General features: G+C 38.7%; 1 protein-coding gene across 4 annotated transcripts in view; it reads left to right on the top strand.

Annotated features, from left to right (window-relative positions):
• The window catches only part of BUB1B (BUB1 mitotic checkpoint serine/threonine kinase B), a 60,416-nt gene that overhangs the window by 28,008 nt on the left and 13,386 nt on the right, over positions 1-19,022 (top strand). For all 4 annotated transcript variants that reach the window (XM_010359780.2, XM_030930781.1, XM_030930782.1 and 1 more), the window contains 7 exons: positions 7,123-7,352; positions 10,147-10,259; positions 10,776-10,891; positions 11,455-11,504; positions 12,933-12,993; positions 13,116-13,221; positions 16,252-16,526. In XM_010359780.2, the coding sequence (XP_010358082.1) occupies positions 7,123-7,352; positions 10,147-10,259; positions 10,776-10,891; positions 11,455-11,504; positions 12,933-12,993; positions 13,116-13,221; positions 16,252-16,526 (951 nt within the window). The remainder of the gene's footprint in view (positions 1-7,122; positions 7,353-10,146; positions 10,260-10,775; positions 10,892-11,454; positions 11,505-12,932; positions 12,994-13,115; positions 13,222-16,251; positions 16,527-19,022) is intronic.

The raw sequence follows: 19,022 nt of genomic DNA, 5'->3' as shown, positions 1-19,022 counted from the left end.
AGGATGGTCTCGATCTCTTGACCTCATGATCCACCCACCTCGGCCTCCCATAGTGCTGGGATTACAGGTGTGAGCCACTGCACCCACCCTATTTTTAGTTTTTCCGTTACTATGGAGGATGAAGTGGGAGGATTTTTTGTACCCAGGAGTCCATGGCTGCAGTGAGCCAGGGTCACACCACTGTACTCCAGCCTAGGCAACAGATCCAGATCCTGTCTCTAAAAATGAAATAAAATAATAAAATAAAAGTTAAGAACTTTCACCTTTGGCATATCCAAATCACCAGCAGCACTACTCTCGTCCTTTGGGACCATTATTAAGTATAATAAGGGTTACTTGAGCACAAGAACTGCAATGCTGGGACAGCTGATCTGATAAGAGTCAGCTACTAAGTGACTCTTAGTAGCTGTGGATGCTAAACAAAAGGATGATTCACATCCTAGGTGGAACAAAATGGGAGTATATGGGATTTCATCAGGATGGTCAGTGTAATTTTTGTTTTTATTTTTTGAGACCGAGTCTCACTCTGTTGCCCAGGCTGGAGTGCAGTGGTGCCATCGTGGCTCACTGCAACCTCAGCCTCCTGGGTTCAACCAATTCTTGTGCCTCAGCCTCCCGAGTAGCTGAGATTACAGGCTTGTGCCATCACATCCAGCTAATTTCTGTGTTCATAGTAGAGACGGAGTTTTGCCATATTGCCCAGGCTGGTCTCGAACTCTTGGGCTCAATGATCCACCCGACCAACTCAGCATCCCAAAGTGCTGAGATTACAGGCATGGGCCACTGTGCCTGGCCAGAATGACTTGTAATTTAAAACTGATGAATTATTTCTGGAATTTTTCACTTAATATTTTTGGACCACCATTGACCATAGATAACTGAAACTGCTGAAAGTGAAACCATGAGTAAGGAGAAACTACTCTATTTGGTTTTTTATTGTTGAGTTTAAGAGTCCTTTAGGTATTCTAGATACAAGTTCTTATCAGATACATGATTTGCAAATATTTTCTCCCATTCTGGGTTGTCATTTTATTTTCTCAGTGATCTCTTTTGAAGACCAAAAGTTATTTAAAATTTTGATGAAATGCAATATATCTGTTTTTTATCTCTAAAAATAAGATTTTGAGATAAAAAACTCTAAGCTTTCGGTGTCATATCTTAGAAGGCTCTGACTAATCCAAAGTCATGAAGATTTACTTCTATACATTTTCTTCTAGGAGCTTTATAGTTTTAGCTCTTATATTTAGGTCTGTGATCCATTCTTAGCTAATTTTTGTATATGGTATAAGGAAGGAGTCCAAATTCATTTTTCTCCATGTAGATATCCAGTGGTCCCAGCACCACTTGTTGAAGACTACTCTTTTGCCATTGAATGGTCTTGGCACTCTTGTTGAAATATCAGTTGACCGAAATGTATGAATTTATTTCTAGACTCTTAATTCTATTCCATTTATCTATTTGTCTATCCTTATGTCAATACCACACAATCTTTTTTTTTCCCCCACACAATCTCGATTACTGTAGATTTGTAGTAACTTGAAATTGAGAAGGATGAATCCAACTTCGTTCCTCTTTTTGAAGATTGTTTTGACTGTTCTGATTCCCTTGTAATTCCTTATCAATTTTAAGATTAGCCTGTCAATTTCTGCAGAAAAACCAGCTGGAATTTTGATAGGGATTCTGTTGAATCTGTAGGTTAAGTTAATGAATATTGACATCTTAAAAATATTTTTTTTTTTTTTTTTGAGACGGAGTCTCGCTCTGTCGCCCAGGCTGGAGTGCAGTGGCCGGATCTCAGCTCACTGCAAGCTCCGCCTCCCAGGTTCACGCCATTCTCCTGCCTCAGCCTCCCGAGTAGCTGGGACTACAGGCGCCCGCCACCTCACCCGGCTAGTTTTTTGTATTTTTTAGTAGAGACGGGGTTTCACCGTGTTAGCCAGGATGGTCTCGATCTCCTGACCTTGTGATCCGCCCGTCTCGGCCTCCCAAAGTGCTGGGATTACAGGCTTGAGCCACCGCGCCCGGCAACATCTTAAAAATATTAAGTCTTCTGGTCCATGAACATGGGATGTCTTTCCAGTTATGTATATCTTTAAATTCTTTCAATGTTTTGTAGGTTTCAGAATACAAGTTTTGCACTTCTTTTTCTTTAATTAATAGACTTTATTTTTAGGGCAGTGTTAGGTTTGCAGAAAAATGCGGTTGAAAGCACAGAGAGTTCCCATATACTCCCTCCCCACCCCTCAACCCTGTGCACAGTTTTTCCTATTACTAACATCATACATGAGTATGGTACATTTGTTATAATTGATGAACCAATATTGATACATTATTATTGGTTAAAGTTCTTTGTTTACATTAGGATTCACTCTAATGTGTTTTACAGTTCTGTGGGTTTTAACAAACGCATAAATGTTATATATCCATCATTACGGTGTCATTCAGAATAGTTTCATTGTCCCAGAAATCCCTGTGCTCCATTTGTTCATCCCTTTCTCTCTCTCCCCAAATCCCTGGGAACTATTGATCTTTTCATTGTCTTTATAGTTCTGCCCTTTCCAGAAAGTCATGTAGTTGGAATCATAGTATAGGTAGCCTTTTCAATCTGGCTCCTTCCACTTAACAATAAGGTTCCTCTGCATCTTCTTCTGGCACAATACCTCATTTATAGTGCTGAATGATATTCCATTGTATAGAAGTGCCACGATTTGTTTATCTATTCACCCACAGGAGGTCATTCTGGTGACATACAAGTTTTAGCAACTATGAATAAGGTTGCTATAGACATTCATGTGCAGGTTTGTTTGCTTGTTTGTTTGTTTTAAATAGTCTTGTTCTTTCACCTACAGTAGCATGATCCTGGCTCACTGCAGTCCTGACTCCTGAACTCAAGTGATCCTCCCACCTCGTCCTGCCTAGTGCCTGGGACTACAGGTGCATGCTACCATGGCTGGCTTTTTTTTTTTTTTTTAAGACAGAGTCTCACTTTGTTGCCCAGCCTGGTCTTGAACTCCTGGGATCAAGTGATCCTCCTGCCTCAGCCTCCCAAAGCACTGGGATTACAGGCATGAGCCACCACACCCAGCCAGGTTTTTGTGCAGACATAAGTTTTTAACTCATTTGGCTGGATTGCATAATAAGACTAATTTTAGCTTTGTAGAAATGTGCCAAGTTATTTTTCAAAGTAGCTATACTGTTTTGCATTCCTACCACAAATGAATGAGAGCTTCTATTGTTCCACATCCTTGGCAGCATTCAGTGTCATCAGTATTTTAGATTTTAACCATTCTAATGCGTGTGCAGCAGTATCTTATTGTTTTAATTTGCAGTTCCTTAATGACATGGGAAGCATCTTTTCATATGCTTATCATCTATATATATATCTATATATATACCACCTATATATATACTTTTTTAGAGACAGTGTCTCTAAAAATATATATATAATATATAAAAAATATATAAATATGTAATATATAAAATAGCTGGGATATATATATAAAAATATATATATATATATTTTCCCCTTAGAGACAGTGTCTCACTGTGTTGCCCAGGCTGGGCTCAAGTAATCCTCCTGCCTTATCCACCCTGGTAGCTGGGACTACAGGTGCATGCCACCACGCCTGGCTAATTTTTTTTTTTTTTTTTTTTGAGATGGACCGTCGCCCAGGCTGGAGTGCAGTGGCCAGATCTCAGCTCACTGCAAGCTCCGCCTCCTGGGTTTACGCCATCCTCCCGCCTCAGCCTCCCGAGTAGCTGGGACTACAGGCGCCCGCCACCACGACCGGCTAGTTTTTTGTATTTTTTTTAGTAGAGACGGGGTTTCACCGTGTTAGCCAGGATGGTCTCAATCTCCTGACCTCGTGATCCGCCCATCTTGGCCTCCCAAAGTGCTGGGATTACAGGCTTGAGCCACCGGGCCCGGCCCTAATTTTTTTTTTTTTTTTTTTTTTTTTTTTTGAGACGGAGTCTCGCTGTGTCGCCCAGGCTGGAGTGCAGTGGCCGAATCTCAGCTCACTGCAAGCTCTGTCTCCCGGTTTTACACCATTCTCCTGCCTCAGCCTCCCGAGTAGCCAGGACTACAGGCGCCCGCCACCTCGCCCGGCTAGTTTTTTTGTATTTTTTAGTAGAGACCGGGTTTCACCATGTTAGCCAGGATGGTCTCGATCTCCTGAACTCGTGATCCGCCCGTCTCGGCCTCCCAAAGATTACAGGTTTGAGCCACCGCGCCCGGCCCTAATTTTGTTTTTTAAAGACAGGGTCTCAGCCATGTTGGCGTCGGAAGTTCGCCAACATGGCAAAAGCCCATCTCTACTAAAAATACAAAAATTAGCCAGGCCTGGTGGCCCCGGCGCCTGTAATCCCAGCTACTCGGGAGGCTGAGGCAGGAGAATTGCTTGAACCTGGGAGGCGGAGGTTGCAGTGAGCTGCGATCGTGCCATTGCACTCCAGCCTGGGTGACAAGAGCAAGATTCTGTCTCAAAAGAAAAAAAAAAGACAGGATCTTACTGTATTGCCCAGGCTGGTCTTGAACTCCTGGCCTCAAGTGATCCTCCTGCCTCAGCCTCACGAAGTGCTGGAATTACAGGCCACTGTGCCCAGCCTCCATCTATATGTCTTCTCTCACTTCCTTATTTTAAATTTATTGTGAAATATTTTACTGTTTTTGAAGCTATAGTAAATAGAATTGTTTTCTTAATTTCATTTTCTTTTTTCCCTTTCTTTACATGCTGCCTTGAGATGAGATTAATTTTCTTTTCAGATTGTTCATTGCAAATGGATAAAATACATTGATTTTTGTATACTGATCTTGTATTCTTTGACTTTGATGAACTCGTTTGTTATCTAAGACCATATCTTCTGCAAAAAGAGATCGTTTTGCTTCTTCCTTTCCCATCTGGACTCCTTTTATTTGTTTCTCTTGCCTAATAGCCTTGACTAGAACTTCTAGTACAATGTTGTATAAAAGTGACAAGAATGGACATCCTTGTCTTGTTCCTGATCTTAGGGGGAAAGCATCTAGCCTTTCACCATGAAGTATGATGTTAGTATGGGTTTTTCATAGATGTCCTCTAGCAGGCTGAGCAAGTTGGGGAAACTTTTTAAGCATGTAAATGCTTGGACCCTACCATTACAGCTTTTGATTCACTGAGTCTGGAAAGGACCGGTATCTTTAGTTGTAGAAAGGTATATAAGAAAATAAAAGGTATGTAGGTTATTCTGATCCACAGGGTTGAAAATATCTGCTGTATCATGGTTGAAGTATCTTATACTTCATTCTTTTAAAATCTATGCTACCACTCTGATTCTTCCCCCTCAGCTGAGCACCTTGGACTTAATATTATTGAGTTCCTAATGCTATATTCTTAACTCTAATTCTTTTGGATACTAAACCATGAAAAATGGTTTGTATTGCATAGATTAACTTATTTTTTTATATACTGGGTATCATTAGGATATGGTATTAAGATTTATTTTCACCTATAAATAATATAAGCTACTTGATGATCCCACTTATGGCTAATTTCCTTCCTTGTCATAGCAGAGGTGGTACTCAGAGCATAATTTTATTTTCCTTTTTCTTAAATTTCAATAGGTTTTGGAGAACAGGTGGTGTTTGGTTACACAAATAAGTTACTTAGTGGTAATTTCTGAAATTTTGGTGCACCCGTCACCCGAGCAGTGTACACTGTACCCGATGTGTAATCTTTTTACCCTTATTCCCCCGAATCCTCAGAGTCCACTGTATCATTTTTATGCCTTTATGTCCTTATAGCTTAGCTCCCACTTATGAGTGAGAATATATGATGTTTGGTTTTCCATTCCTCAGTTACCTCACTTAGAATAATGGTCTCCAATTCCATCCAGATTGCTTCAAATGCCATTATTTTGTTCCTTTTTATGGCTGAGTAGTATTTCATGGTAGATATATACCACATTTTCTTTATCCACGCATTGATTGATGGGCATTTGGGCTGGTTCCATATTTTTGCAGTTGCGAATTGTGCTGCTAAAACATACATATGCAAGTATCTTTTTCATATAATGACTTCTTTTCTTCTGGGTAGATACCCAGGAGTGGGATTGCTGGATCGAATGGTGGATCTACTTTTAGTTCCTTAAGGAATCTCCACACTGTTTTCCATAGTGGTTGTACAAATTTACATTCCCCCCAACAGTGTAAATGTGTTCCCGTTTCACCACATTCATGCCAGTATCTATTATTTTTTGATTTTTTGATTATGGCCATTCTCACAGGAGTAAGGGGGTATCGCATTGTGGTTTTGATTTGCATTTCCCTGATGATTAGTGATGTTAAACTTTTTTCATATGCTTGTTGGCCATTTGTATATCTTTTGAAAATTATCTATATATGCCCTTAGCCCAATTTTTGATGGGATTGTTTGTTTTTTTCTTGCTGATTTGCTTGAGTTCCCTGTAGATTCTGAATATTAGTCGTTTGTCTAGATGCATAGATGGCGAAGATTTTCTCCCACTCTTGGGTGGTCTGTTTACTCTGCTGATTATTCCTTTTGCTGTGCAGAAGCTTTTTAGTTTAGTTTAGTCCCATCTAATTATCTTTGTTTTTCTTGCATTTGCTTTTGGGTTCTTGGTCATGAGGTCTTTACCTAAGCCAATGTCTAGAAGGGTTTTTCCAATGTTATCTTCTAGAATTTTTATGGTTTCAAATCTTAGATTTAATTAAGTCTTTGATCCACCTTGAGTTGATTTTTTGTATAACATGAGAGAGGAGACTCCAGTTTCATTCTCCTACATGTGGCTTGCCAATTATCCCAGCACCATTTGTTGAATAGGCTATCTTTCCCCACTTTACATTTTTGTTTGCTTTGTCAAAGATCAGTTGACTGTGAGTATTTCGCTTGATTTCTGGGCTCTCTATTCTGTTCCATTGGTCTATATGCCTGTTTTTATACCAGTATTATGATGTTTTGGTGACTATGGCCTTACAGTATAGTTTGAAGTCAGGTAATATAATGCCTCCAGATTTGCAGAACATAATTATTGATGGCCCTTGTGAATTATTTTTAGTTTATTTTATCAATCTTATTTTTTTTTTTATTTTTACCCATATGAATAATAGTAATTTTGCTTCTTTAGGACGCCATGTAAAATTGAACCTAGTATAAACCACATCCTCAGCACCAGAAAGCCTGGAAAGGAAGAAGGAGATCCTCTACAAAGGGTTCAGAGCCATCAGCAAGCATCTGAGGAGAAGAAAGAGAAAATGATGTATTGTAAGGAGAAGATTTATGCAGGAGTGGGGGAATTCTCCTTTGAAGAAATCCGGGCTGAAGTTTTCCGGAAGAAATTAAAAGAGCAAAGGGAAGGTGTGTGTAATTCAAGTTTGTGAAAAGGACTTGACTTAGTTGTGTGAAGGTTGAGCTGATCTATTACGTCTGAAGAAAACTAACCTTATACTTTGCACCTTTATGTGATATTTCTATGGTTGTACTGTTTCTTTCTGTGTATCAGCCAACCTCCCATTGCTGCCTTCCACGAGAACTCCTTGAGGTGTGGGGGTACTGAGTATATTTAGAAGTAAAGGAAGACGTTCTGAACTGTGTGAACAATTTATGTTCCCCAATACAATAAGCAGGCGGCTATGATCCCTGACATGCATATATGTACATTCCATGCATCCCTATTAAGTACTTTTCCTAATGCTATTGCTTGAAATATTCCACTTTACCTTTGATATTTTGTCTGAAATTTCTCCAAGAGCTTATTTAGATTAACCTGTTAGGTCACACTGCAATGATTTAGATTATGGATATTCATATTTTTTAAAGACATTATAAATTAAAGAAAAATGTTTAAAAATTGAGATATGGGAATTTTTGGGAAACAGGAAACAGTTCTGATTCTGGAGCCTTGAGTACTTGAAGGCAAGAGGCAGGGCAGAATGGGCTGGAAAGTAGGGAAGTAAGGCATGTGGGGCTTAACGCATGACAAGGTGAAGGAGAGTAAAGAAGGGTACAGAAAATGAGGTAGGGGAGGGTCCACTTCCATTTAGACATTTCTTATTAGGATCTGTAAGGAGAAAGTAATGTTTCTTTTATACATGGATATGCAGAATAACCTACTAATATAGCTCAGCTCTCTTAAGAGGATGTAGTGTTTGTGGGGTTAGCTGGGAAACTTAACCATCACTTAAACTTTGAGGAGCAATCTTTTCTGAGTTCCAGGTGGCAACTTTGGTAAAGCAGACTGTTAGTAAGTTTGGAAGTGTTTTCATTTGTTACACTAATTAGTGTCATCCAAGATTGTCAAAAGTGCTCTGGGTTCAAATTGAACCTGTGTGTCTAGGTAGGAGAGAGGGATAGTTGCAAAGCAAGGTGTTAGTTGAGTAAGGGTTTTAGAAAAGGAGAACCACTCCAGCAAAGAAATAGGCTAGAAGGGTGGCCAAATATGAACCAGAAAAGGAACTAGGTATCTAGATAAAAACTGTTTCCTAAGGGAAAAGCTTAGTCTGTACCAGGTATATAGAAGGAAAATGAAAGTCCATTTTAGGGCTGAGCATAGTGACTCACACCTGTAATTCCAGCACTTTGGGGAAAAAAAGACCAGCCTGGGCAACATGGTGAATTTTCATTTCTGTGGGAAAAAGAAAAAGTACATTTTGTTTTCAACTAGCCAAAGAAGGACCTACTCTAGATTAGATGAGATTTAATTAGGAATAAGAAGGCACTGACCTCTGAGAATTTTTTAATACTCATTTCTGTTGTGTTTTTTTGTTTTGTTTTGTTTTTTTGTTTTTTTTAAATAGACGGGGTCTCCCTGTGTTGCCCAGGCTGGTCTCAAACTCCTGGGCTCAAGTTATCCTCCCACCTTGGCCTTTCAAAGTGCTGGGATTATAGGCATGAGCTACCATGCAGATCTTAATACTCATTTCTCAGCTGGTCTCTGAATCTATTTCATGAGCTTATATAAATTCCCATCTGTGTATAAGTTTGTACCCTTATATAAATCCTCATTTCAATAAATGTGGTTTCTAGTTACTGTCAAAAACTGGCTTCGAAGACTTGCTAACAACTACTTACTCTCAGGGAAGAATACAAGAAAAGAAGAAGCCATAATCAGGGCCTACACAAAGGTTGTTTTTCTTTGCATTGCACTTCCAAATCATTTTTTCCCTCTTCTTTCAAAAACTCTAGCTTCTTTCAGATTTCTATCCTCTAATTCTTTTCTATTTCCTGAGCCTCCTTAGTGTACTCACCTCAGACTTTTCAGTTACACCCCATCATTCATTAATTGACTAATAAGCACATGGCTCACTATCTATGCCTCTTTACCCTAACCTGCAAAACCCTGCATGACCAAGCATGGTAGCATGTGCCTGTAGTCCCAGCTACTCAGAAAAGTGAGGCAGAAGGATTGAACCAGAAGTTTGAGACCAGCCTGAGCAATATAGCAAGACCTCATCTCCAAAAACAAACAAAACCCCATGTGACTTAGCCTTTGCCTACCTCTCCAACCCCATCTTTTTCTATTCACCCTCTTACTATGCTGCAACCACACTGAACTTCCTTTGGATTCTTAGACACAGTGGTCTTTTCCTGCATTAGGGCCTTTGTGCCACCTAGTTGGTTAGCCTAGAATCTTACCCCAGAACTTTGGCCCCTTATCATTTAAGTTACAGCGTAATAATGTCACTTTATCAGAATGATCTTCCCTGATCACTGGTCTTAAGTAGCCCTCCCTTGACCTCCATCTGTCTACCCAGTCACACATTCTCACATCATCTATTTTATTCTTTTTCTAAACTGATTTTCTTGTGTGTGTGTTTCCCCCAAATTTGATTGTTAGCATCACATAACCAAAGACTTTGTATTATGTACCACTGAAACCTAAGTACTCAGAGTTGTGCTTGGCACATAGTAGGTATTCAGTATTTTTTTCCTTTTAGTAGAAACCTGTGTTGTTCAAAGGTATTCTATTTTTTTATTGAATGGATAAATAAAAGAATAGAGGCCTAGACCACAAGTTGAGGACCTTGTTCCACTTAAATCATTTTCATTTGTATTAGTAACATATGTGTTGAGGAGATGAGCTCCAAAGGCAGTTTTGCACAGAATGAGTTACTATGAGGAATAATACCTCAAGCAGCTTTACTGTTTCTAGCCGAGCTATTGACCAGTGCAGAGAAGAGAGCAGAAATGCAGAAACAGATTGAAGAGATGGAGAAGAAGCTAAAAGAAATCCAGACTACTCAGCAAGAAAGAACAGGTGATCAGGTAATTTTTCTTTTTTCAATACACAAGACTAAAATTTATTGAAACAAACTTAAACACTGTAAAAATATAGAAGGTTAAAATCCTCCCAACCCCCATTTAGAGTTTCTGGTAGCTTCCTAGCTGTTAGTAGCAGGAAAGTTGAGCGGGAAAGTAATTTAACAGGTGACTTCAAATAGAATTTGTGGCATGTGAAATAAGTGGTGCAGTTTATTGACTTCTTAGTTATACTCCAAATCATTATGTTGTTAATTCTGGCTCAAGCTTTTATTCTAGCTATGTTCCATTAAAATGGGATTGCCTAAAGAAATTTACTATATGCCTGGCACTGCTCAGTTGAGTACCACTGTACCAGTTTAGAGTAGGAATATAAATTATTGGAAATGACTTTTGTGGTATACTCATCTTATCTTGTTAGTGGATGTCTAGGGAAAGAGTAAAGTAAAGCTAATGTTAGAGCTTGAAAATAGTATTTTCTGGGTGGGAGGGACATTGATTTTGTTTATTTAATGCAAACAGCAAGAAGAGACGATGCCTACAAAGGAGACAACTAAACTGCGAATTGCTTCCGACTCTCAGGAAATGCCAGGAATGACTCTATCCAGTTCTGTTTGTCGAGTAAACTCTTGTGCCAAGTAAGATTACATTGATGGAAGGGACAGTGCCTATAGGAGGGCATTTAGAAACAACCCTCGACTCTCTAGTGCCTTGAAGTCTCTTATAGTATTGAGACATGGTTTTTATAAGTCTCTGTCACAACATAAGCTTTGATTCTGATTAGGGAGGACAGAGCATTGACTATTTTCCACTGAAGAAACGTGTTTCTTATAGAAACAAATACATATAATGTTTTTAAAAATCAAAATCACCCATTTCTACCATCAAGAGATGACTACCATTAACACTGTTCTGTCTTTTCTTTTGTGTTGTATTTTTGTTTTGTTTTATAAAAATGTCAGCTTACCATTTTGTAATCTGCTTATACTATTAATGCAACTTGACATCTCTTATCAAATATATTTCTGCAACATTTTTGACAACCAAAGGTTCCATCTTCTTTAAGAGAATTTGGATTGACAGTAATAATTTATCTTAGAGTAAATATTATATTTAATGGAAAAACCTCTTGGACTTTTAAAAACTAAACAGTTCTTTCTGTGGGTATCGAGCACATGATTTAAAACAAGTTTCTTCACAGAGAAACTTCACTTGCAGAGAACATTTGGCAGGAACAACCTCATTCTAAAGGTGAGTCGTATTTGACAACTTTGAGAAGAGCTTGCTGATAACAAATGTGTTATGTAATAAATGGTAAATATTTTTATTATGATAAAGGGATTGAAAGAAAGAGGGGGACTAGGATGCTAGGAATTTAGTGTAGGCATATGCTTTATGATAGGAAAGACACTTGAAAGAGTTTTTCTTTAAAGATTCCTCAGTGTTTCAAAATATTTGGTTTAATTGTAATTTTAAATTTACACTAACCACCAAATCTTATACTTTAGTTACTGTACACTAAACAGCAAAGACACCAAGGAAGGTGTTTCTTTTCAGGGAAAAAAAAAAAAATTTGAAGCTATTTTATATTCAAATTGGTTTTCTTTTCTTCAGAACATGTTAAAAGTGGTGAAACATGAATATCTACTTGTAAATGGCTTTGCAAAAATAAAAATAAAAAACATTAAAATCTAATTAAACCTCTGTTTCTAACCAACAATTTATTGGAAATGTAAAGCATGGAGGAACATTGTTAACAACATAGGGGGGTGAAATTGGCAAAATCCAGCATTATGGGGCTAGCAACCCAGTTTGTTGAACAAAAATTCCCCCCAAAACTCTATAGAATAAAAGAGATTTAAGAGGCATTTGAACAATCACAGTATACGGATCTTAACTCTGCATTCCCAATTCAAACAGACTTTTTAAAAAAATTATTTATTTATATTTTTTTGAAACTGAGTCTCACTCCGACACCCAGGCTGGAGTGCAGTGGCGCGATCTCAGCTCATTACAAATTCTGCCTCCCGGGTTCATGCCATTCTCCTGCCTCAGCCTCCTGACTAGCTGGGACTACAGGCGCCCACCACCACATCCCCCTGATTTTTTTTTTTTTTTTTTTTTTTTTTGTATTTTTAGTAGAGACAGGGTTTCATCATATTAGCCAGGATGGTCTCGATCTCCTGACCTCGTGATCCGCCCACCTTGGCCTCCCAAAGTGCTGGGATTACAGGCGTGAGCCACTGCGCCCGGCCAAAACAGTTTTTTAATTGGTAGAATATGAAACTTCTGACTGGGCATTAGATATTCATAAATTGCTCATTTTATAGGTAGGTATCATGTTTTGGGATTGGGATTTTAAAACAGCCTCTTTTAGAAATATGTACGGAAATATTTGCAGATAAAATGACATGTCTGGAATTTGGTTTAAAATAATCCTATTGGGTTGGGTTTGGGGAGTAGTGACAGTGGTAGGGAATCTAAATGGAACAAGATCATCTATGTTTAGGTAATTGTTAAATTGTTTAATGACCTTTTATATGTTTGAAGTTTTTGTTATTAAAAAAACAGATTGCCTTCCTGCTTTCAAACAACACAAAATATTGATTAATTTTTCTGGTTGTCTTGAAGAGTAAAGCATTTACTCCTAGAGTATGTATCTAGTCTCTCTTTCTCTAGGTCCCAGTATACCTTTCTCCATTTTTGATGAGTTTCTTCTTTCAGAAAAGAAGAATAAAAGGTTCGTTGTTTGTTTGTTTTTTGTTTTTTTTTAACTTAAGAATTTTCTGTTATTATAAGTGAGGATAAATTAGGGGCTACTGTTATGAAAAAAATTGCTAAGTGAGGTATGTCTTTTTCCAGTCCTCCTGCAGATCCCCCACGAGTTTTAACTCAACGAAGACCCCTTGCAGTTCTCAAAACCTCAGAAAGCATCACCTCAAATGAAGATGTGTCTCCAGATGTTTGTGTAAGGAGCAGTATCCTTAAGTTAATGTAAACGGGCTAGTGGATTGTTTATTCAAATCCACAAAAGCTTAAGGTTAAAGTTGAAACCACTGACTTGAATATTAAGCACATGAAAAGATGCTCAGTATTATTACTCAACAGGGAAATGCAAATCAAAACCACAGTGAGATACTACTTTATATCTACTAGGTTAGCTATAATAAAAAATTATGCACAATAACAAGTGTTGGCAAAGTTGTGGAGAAATTAGAACATACATTACTGGTGGGAATGTAAAATGGTGTAGCCACTTTGGAAAACAGTTTGGCGGCTCTTTAAAATGTTAAACACAGTTACCATACGATCCCGCAGTTCTGTGCCTAGGTATATACTCAGAATAATTGAAAACACATGTTGACACAAAAAATTTGTACACAAATGTTCATAGCTGTATTACTCATGATAGTGGAAACAACCCCAAATGTCCATCAACTGATGAATGGATAAACAAAATGTTGTATATCCATACCATGAAATATTATTTGGCTATAAAAAGGAATGAAGAGTCCGGGCGCGGTGGCTCAAGCCTGTAATCCCAGCACTTTGGGAGGCCGAGACGGGCGGATCACGAGGTCAGGAGATCGAGACCATCCTGGCTAACATGGTGAAACCCCATCTCTACTAAAAAATACAAAAAACTAGCCGGGCGAGGTGGCAGGCGCCTGTAGTCCCAGCTACTCGGGAGGCTGAGGCAGGAGAATGGCGTAAACCCGGGAGGCGGAGCTTGCAGTGAGCTGAGATCCGGCCACCGCACTCCAGCCTGGGCAACAGAGCGAGACTCCGTCTCAAAAAAAAAAAAAAAAAAAAAAAAAAAAGGAATGAAGTACTAATACATGTCACAACATAGGTGAATCTTGAAAATATTTTGTCAAGTGAATGAAACCAGATACAAAGACCACATATTATATGATCTCATTTTCATGAAATATCCAGAATAGGCAAAGGTATGGATTGAAGTTTTCCAGGGGATTAGGGAGAGGGTGGTGGAGAGTGACTGCTAATGGGTATGGGGTTTCTTTTTGGAGTGATGAAAGTATTCTGGAATTAGAATTCCAGAATACTGGAATTCTCAGATAATTCTGATACAGTTAGTCTACTGACTGCTATGAAAAGACAGTGATGTAAGAGTAATTGATTACATACTGTGTTCTGGAGTATACCACCAGAGAACATGATTAACAGGCTAGACTTGGATGCAGTGGTTCTAGATTCCACTGTTCAAGGATACGCTTATTTGTTAAAGGAGTCCAACTTCATCTACCTTTTTTTTTTTTTAACCAATCTTTTACTTGAATTTTGTTACTAGGTACCTAAAATGTCTAAGCTACTAGGGCTATAAATAGTATTTGCATAAAATATATAGATTATAAACATCTATTTTACTTTAATCATATATATAAATACATATATATATATATATTTTTTTTTTTTTTTTTTTTTTTTTTTTTTTACTTTCTTTCTTTTTCTTTTTTGGATAGGCTGTCTGTCACCCAGGCTGGAGTATAGTGGCGTGATCTCAGCTCACTGCAGCCTCTACCTCCTGGACTCAAGCATTCCTCCCACTCAGCCTCCCAATTAGGTGGGACTACAGGTGTGAGCCACCATGCCTGGCTAATTTTTTATTTTTTGGAGAGACATGGTTTCGCCATGTTGCCCAAGCTGGTCTCAAACTCCTGGGCTCAAGTGATCCTCCCACCTCAGCCTGCCTCCCAGAGTGTTGGGATTTCAGGTGTGAGCCAATGCACCTGGGCAATTTTTTTTTTTTTTTTTTTTTTTTTTTTTTTTTTGAGATTGAGTTTCACTCTTTCACTCAGGCTGGAGTGTAGTGGCATGATCTCAGCTCACTACAGCCTCCGCCCCCTGGGTTCAAGCAATTCTCCTGCCTCAGCCTCCCGAGTAGCTGGGATTACAGGTGCCTGCCACCATGCCCAGCTAATTTTTGTATTTTTAGTAGGGACGGGGTTTTGCCATGTTGGCCAGGCTGGTCTCGAGCGCCTGACCTCAGGTGATCTACCCACTTTAGCCTCCCAAAGTGCTGGGATTACAGCCACTGCACCTGGCCTATTATTTTTATTTAACTATACTTTGTTTCTTCCAGATGTACCGCCCACCTTTAGTTACTCAGTCAGAAATTCAAAGTATATGTCAAATTGGTAATGATCTAGAAAATTAATCTCTAGTATCCATATGGGTTAAATCAAATAGACACTATTTGTATACTACAGGTAAATATGTAAAGTGGTGTAATCTCTCTGAGGACAGCTAAGTAATATATATAAACTTTAGTGTTTATAACCTTTTGACCTGATAATTCTACTTTTAGGAATTAATCCTAAGAAAATTAAAGTGTTTCTAAAGATTTATGTACATTTAAAGTAGTTTTAAACTAGTAAAATCAGAATAACCTGAAAGTTGGTTAATTTTTTATAGACCCATAGTGTGGCCATTATGTTTTTAAAGAATTTTAAATAGCATAGGAAGGAAAAAATACAAAAAGCATGAGAAAGAGCAATACACAGTATCGTGAATGCTACATTTTCACTGGTTTTAAAACTCCTTTTTAAATGCATAAAATATGCTATGCATATATCCTACCAGACATACATGAGTTATCTTTAAGAAATAAATAAAAATTAGATATGTAGCATAGAGGAAGAAGACCTAAAAACTAGGAGGATAGCAGATTATTAGAATATTTACTAAGTGAAAGCCAGAAGAAAGATAGTATTTGTGCTTTATTTCATAGGTGAAATTTGTTGAGGAACGAAACATTGCCCAATATTTTTCTTTATATGGAGAATCTTCCTGGTACATTTTTTGGATGAAGTGTAGTTTACTGTGTTCATGATATAAAAACCTTTTTATCTTTGCCTAGATATTCTGATATGCTATTTCTCTATCCTATGTCACTGAGCTAATGTGTCTCTCTCAGTAAAAAAGTTCTTCATGTATTGAAATATTTTAGCTAAACTTTATATGGTTTTCATTTCAGGATGAATTTACAGGAATTGAACCCTTGAGTGAGGATGCCATTATCACAGGCTTCAGAAATGTAACAATTTGTCCTAACCCAGAAGACACTTGTGACTTCGCCAGAGCAGCTCGTTTTGTATCCACTCCTTTTCATGAGATAATGTCCTTGAAGGATCTCCCTTCTGATCCTGAGAGACTGTTACAGGAAGAGGATCTAGATGTAAAGACCTCTGAGGACCAGCAGGCAGCTTGTGGCACTATCTACAGTCAGACTCTCAGCATCAAGAAGCTGAGGTGATTGGGAATTTACAGGTTTTACAAACCAGATTGTTTACTCTCTTATTCTGTGTGTGCTTGTCAGTTATAGTAATCAGTTATCAAGTTCTTACTAACTGCCAGGTACTGTGCTAAGTGCTTTACATGAGAGTAGGGCTGCCCCAGATAAAGTGTCAATGGGATTTAGTGATTGATTTCGATGTGAGGGTTAAAAGTAAACTTTGATGGTGAAGAAACTAAGTGGTCCGAGAGGAGTATTGTACCACTGAGGAAACTTTGCAAAGTGTACATGATTGACAAAAAGGAGGCATTTAGTTTTTCTTTAATATTGAGTTTAAAATAGTGGTAGGATAGCTTTTGTTAATTTTATTTATTTATTTATTTATTTATTTACTGAAACGGGGTCTCTGTCCCCCAGGCTGGAGTGCAATGGCGCTATCTTAGCTCACTGCAACCTCCGCCTCCTGGGTTCAAGCGATTCTCTTACCTCAGCCTCCCAAGTAGCTGGGACTGCAGGCGCGCACCACCATGACTGGCTTATTTTTATATTTTTAGTAGAGACAGGGTTTCACCATGTTGGCCAGGCTAGTCTCAAACTCCTGACATCAGGTGATCACCCGCCTCGGCCTCTCAAAGTGCTGGGATTACAGGAGTGAGCCTCTGCGCCCGGCCAGCTTATGTGAATTTTAAATAGGCAACTAGAGATGTGTTTTTTTAAAAAGTATCTTTTGATAGAGAGGTGAAAATGAACTATGGAATAGATATGAGGGAATGGCTTACAGCCAGGGTCTGAGCCTTGTTTTAGGTCAGCTAATTTAAACTAATTCCAGTTTTAGGAATACTTTTTAATTTGCCAATTTTTGCTTTTAAAGCTACATTTTGAGAGACCAGATGCAGTGGCTCACCTCTGTAATCCCAGCACTTTGGGAGACTGAGTGGGGCAGATCACTTGAGGCCAGGAGTTGAAGACCAGCCTGGTCAACTAAAAAAAAAAAAATTTTTTTTGAGCTCTACTCAAAAAAACATTTTTTTTGAAAATTTTCCCTATAAGCTTTTAAGCACATTTGCTAGGATGTATTCACACTGCATGATTTGGGTTTCTCTTTTCTTTGCCTAATCTTTCCTTATTGAAGAAAAAAAAGTCCAGAGAAAGGATAAAGAGGAAGAAAGTGTCAATGTTAGTCAGTGTTTCTCAATATTATGGAATATAGAGTAGATATTTACTATAGGTAATATCTTTATTTACTATAGGTAAATAAAGCGTAAATCCAGAAATATATGCTAGACATGGCTTGTTCACCAGATTTAGAGGAGGTTACCTAGATTCTGATTTGGGGCAATAATGGACTTGAAAAGTAAGATTATTGCTGAGTGCATTGGCTCTTGCCTGTAATCCCAGCACTTTGGGAGGCTAAGGTGGGAGGGTCCCTTGAGGCCAGGAGTTTAAGACCAGTCTGGGGAACAAAGTGACGCCCTGTGTCTAATAAAAATCAAAAAAATCAGCTAGGCATGGTAGCACTCACTCAGCTATCATTTCCTGGGCTCAAGTGATTCTCCCACCTCAGCCTCCCAAGTAATCCCAGAAATTAGCTTTTTTGTTTTACAACCTTTTAGCTACTTGGGAGGCTGAGGTGGGAGGATCACTTGAGCCCAGGAAATCAAGGCTGCAGTGAGTCATGATCACACCACTGCACTCCAGCTTGGGTGACAGAGTGAGATCCTGTCTCAAAAATAAAATGAAAAGAAAAAAAAAAATGAGACTATCAAATAAATTGATAACAAATTATAAATTATTTAAACCAAAATTTTATTAAATTGTATTAAAAAATAAAAGTATAACATAAAATTATAAAATTTATAGATTAAGGCTAGGTGCAGTGGCTCACGCCTATAATCCCAGCACTTTAGGAGGATGAGACAGGTGGATCACATGAAGGCAAGAGTTCAAGACCAGCCTGACTAACATGGTGAAACCCTGTCTCTACTAAAAATACAAAAATTAGCCGGGTGTGGTGGCAGGTGCCTGTAATCCCAGCTACTCAGGAGGCTGAGACAGAATCACTTGAACCTGGGAGGCGGAGGTTGCAGCGAGCCAAGATCGTGCAGTTACACTCCAACCTGGGTGACAAGAGCAAAACTCTGCCTCAAAAAAAAAAAAAAAAAAAAAAAAATTAAGAATTTATGAAATTATAACAAAGTTGATATATATTATTCCTTTTTTTTTTTTCGAGACGGAGTCTCACTGTGTCACCCAGGCTGGAGTGCAGTGGCGCCATCTCGGCTCACTGCAAGCTCCGCCTCCCCGTTTCACTTTCTCCTGCCTCAGCCTTCCTAGTAGCTGGGACTACAGGCGCCTGCCACCACGCCTGGCTAATTTTTTGTATTTTTAGTAGAGATGGGGTTTCACCGTGTTAGCCAAGATGATCTCGATCTCCTGACCTCATGATCCACCCACCTCGGCCTCCCATAGTGCTGGGATTACAGGCGTGAGCCACCGCGCCCGGCCGCCAATAT

The sequence above is a fragment of the Rhinopithecus roxellana genome, chromosome 5, assembly GCF_007565055.1.
Source record: "Rhinopithecus roxellana isolate Shanxi Qingling chromosome 5, ASM756505v1, whole genome shotgun sequence".
Lineage (NCBI taxonomy): Eukaryota > Metazoa > Chordata > Mammalia > Primates > Cercopithecidae > Rhinopithecus > Rhinopithecus roxellana.
The sequence above is the reverse complement of the archived record's forward strand: the minus strand, read 5'-3'. Positions and strand labels throughout refer to the sequence as shown.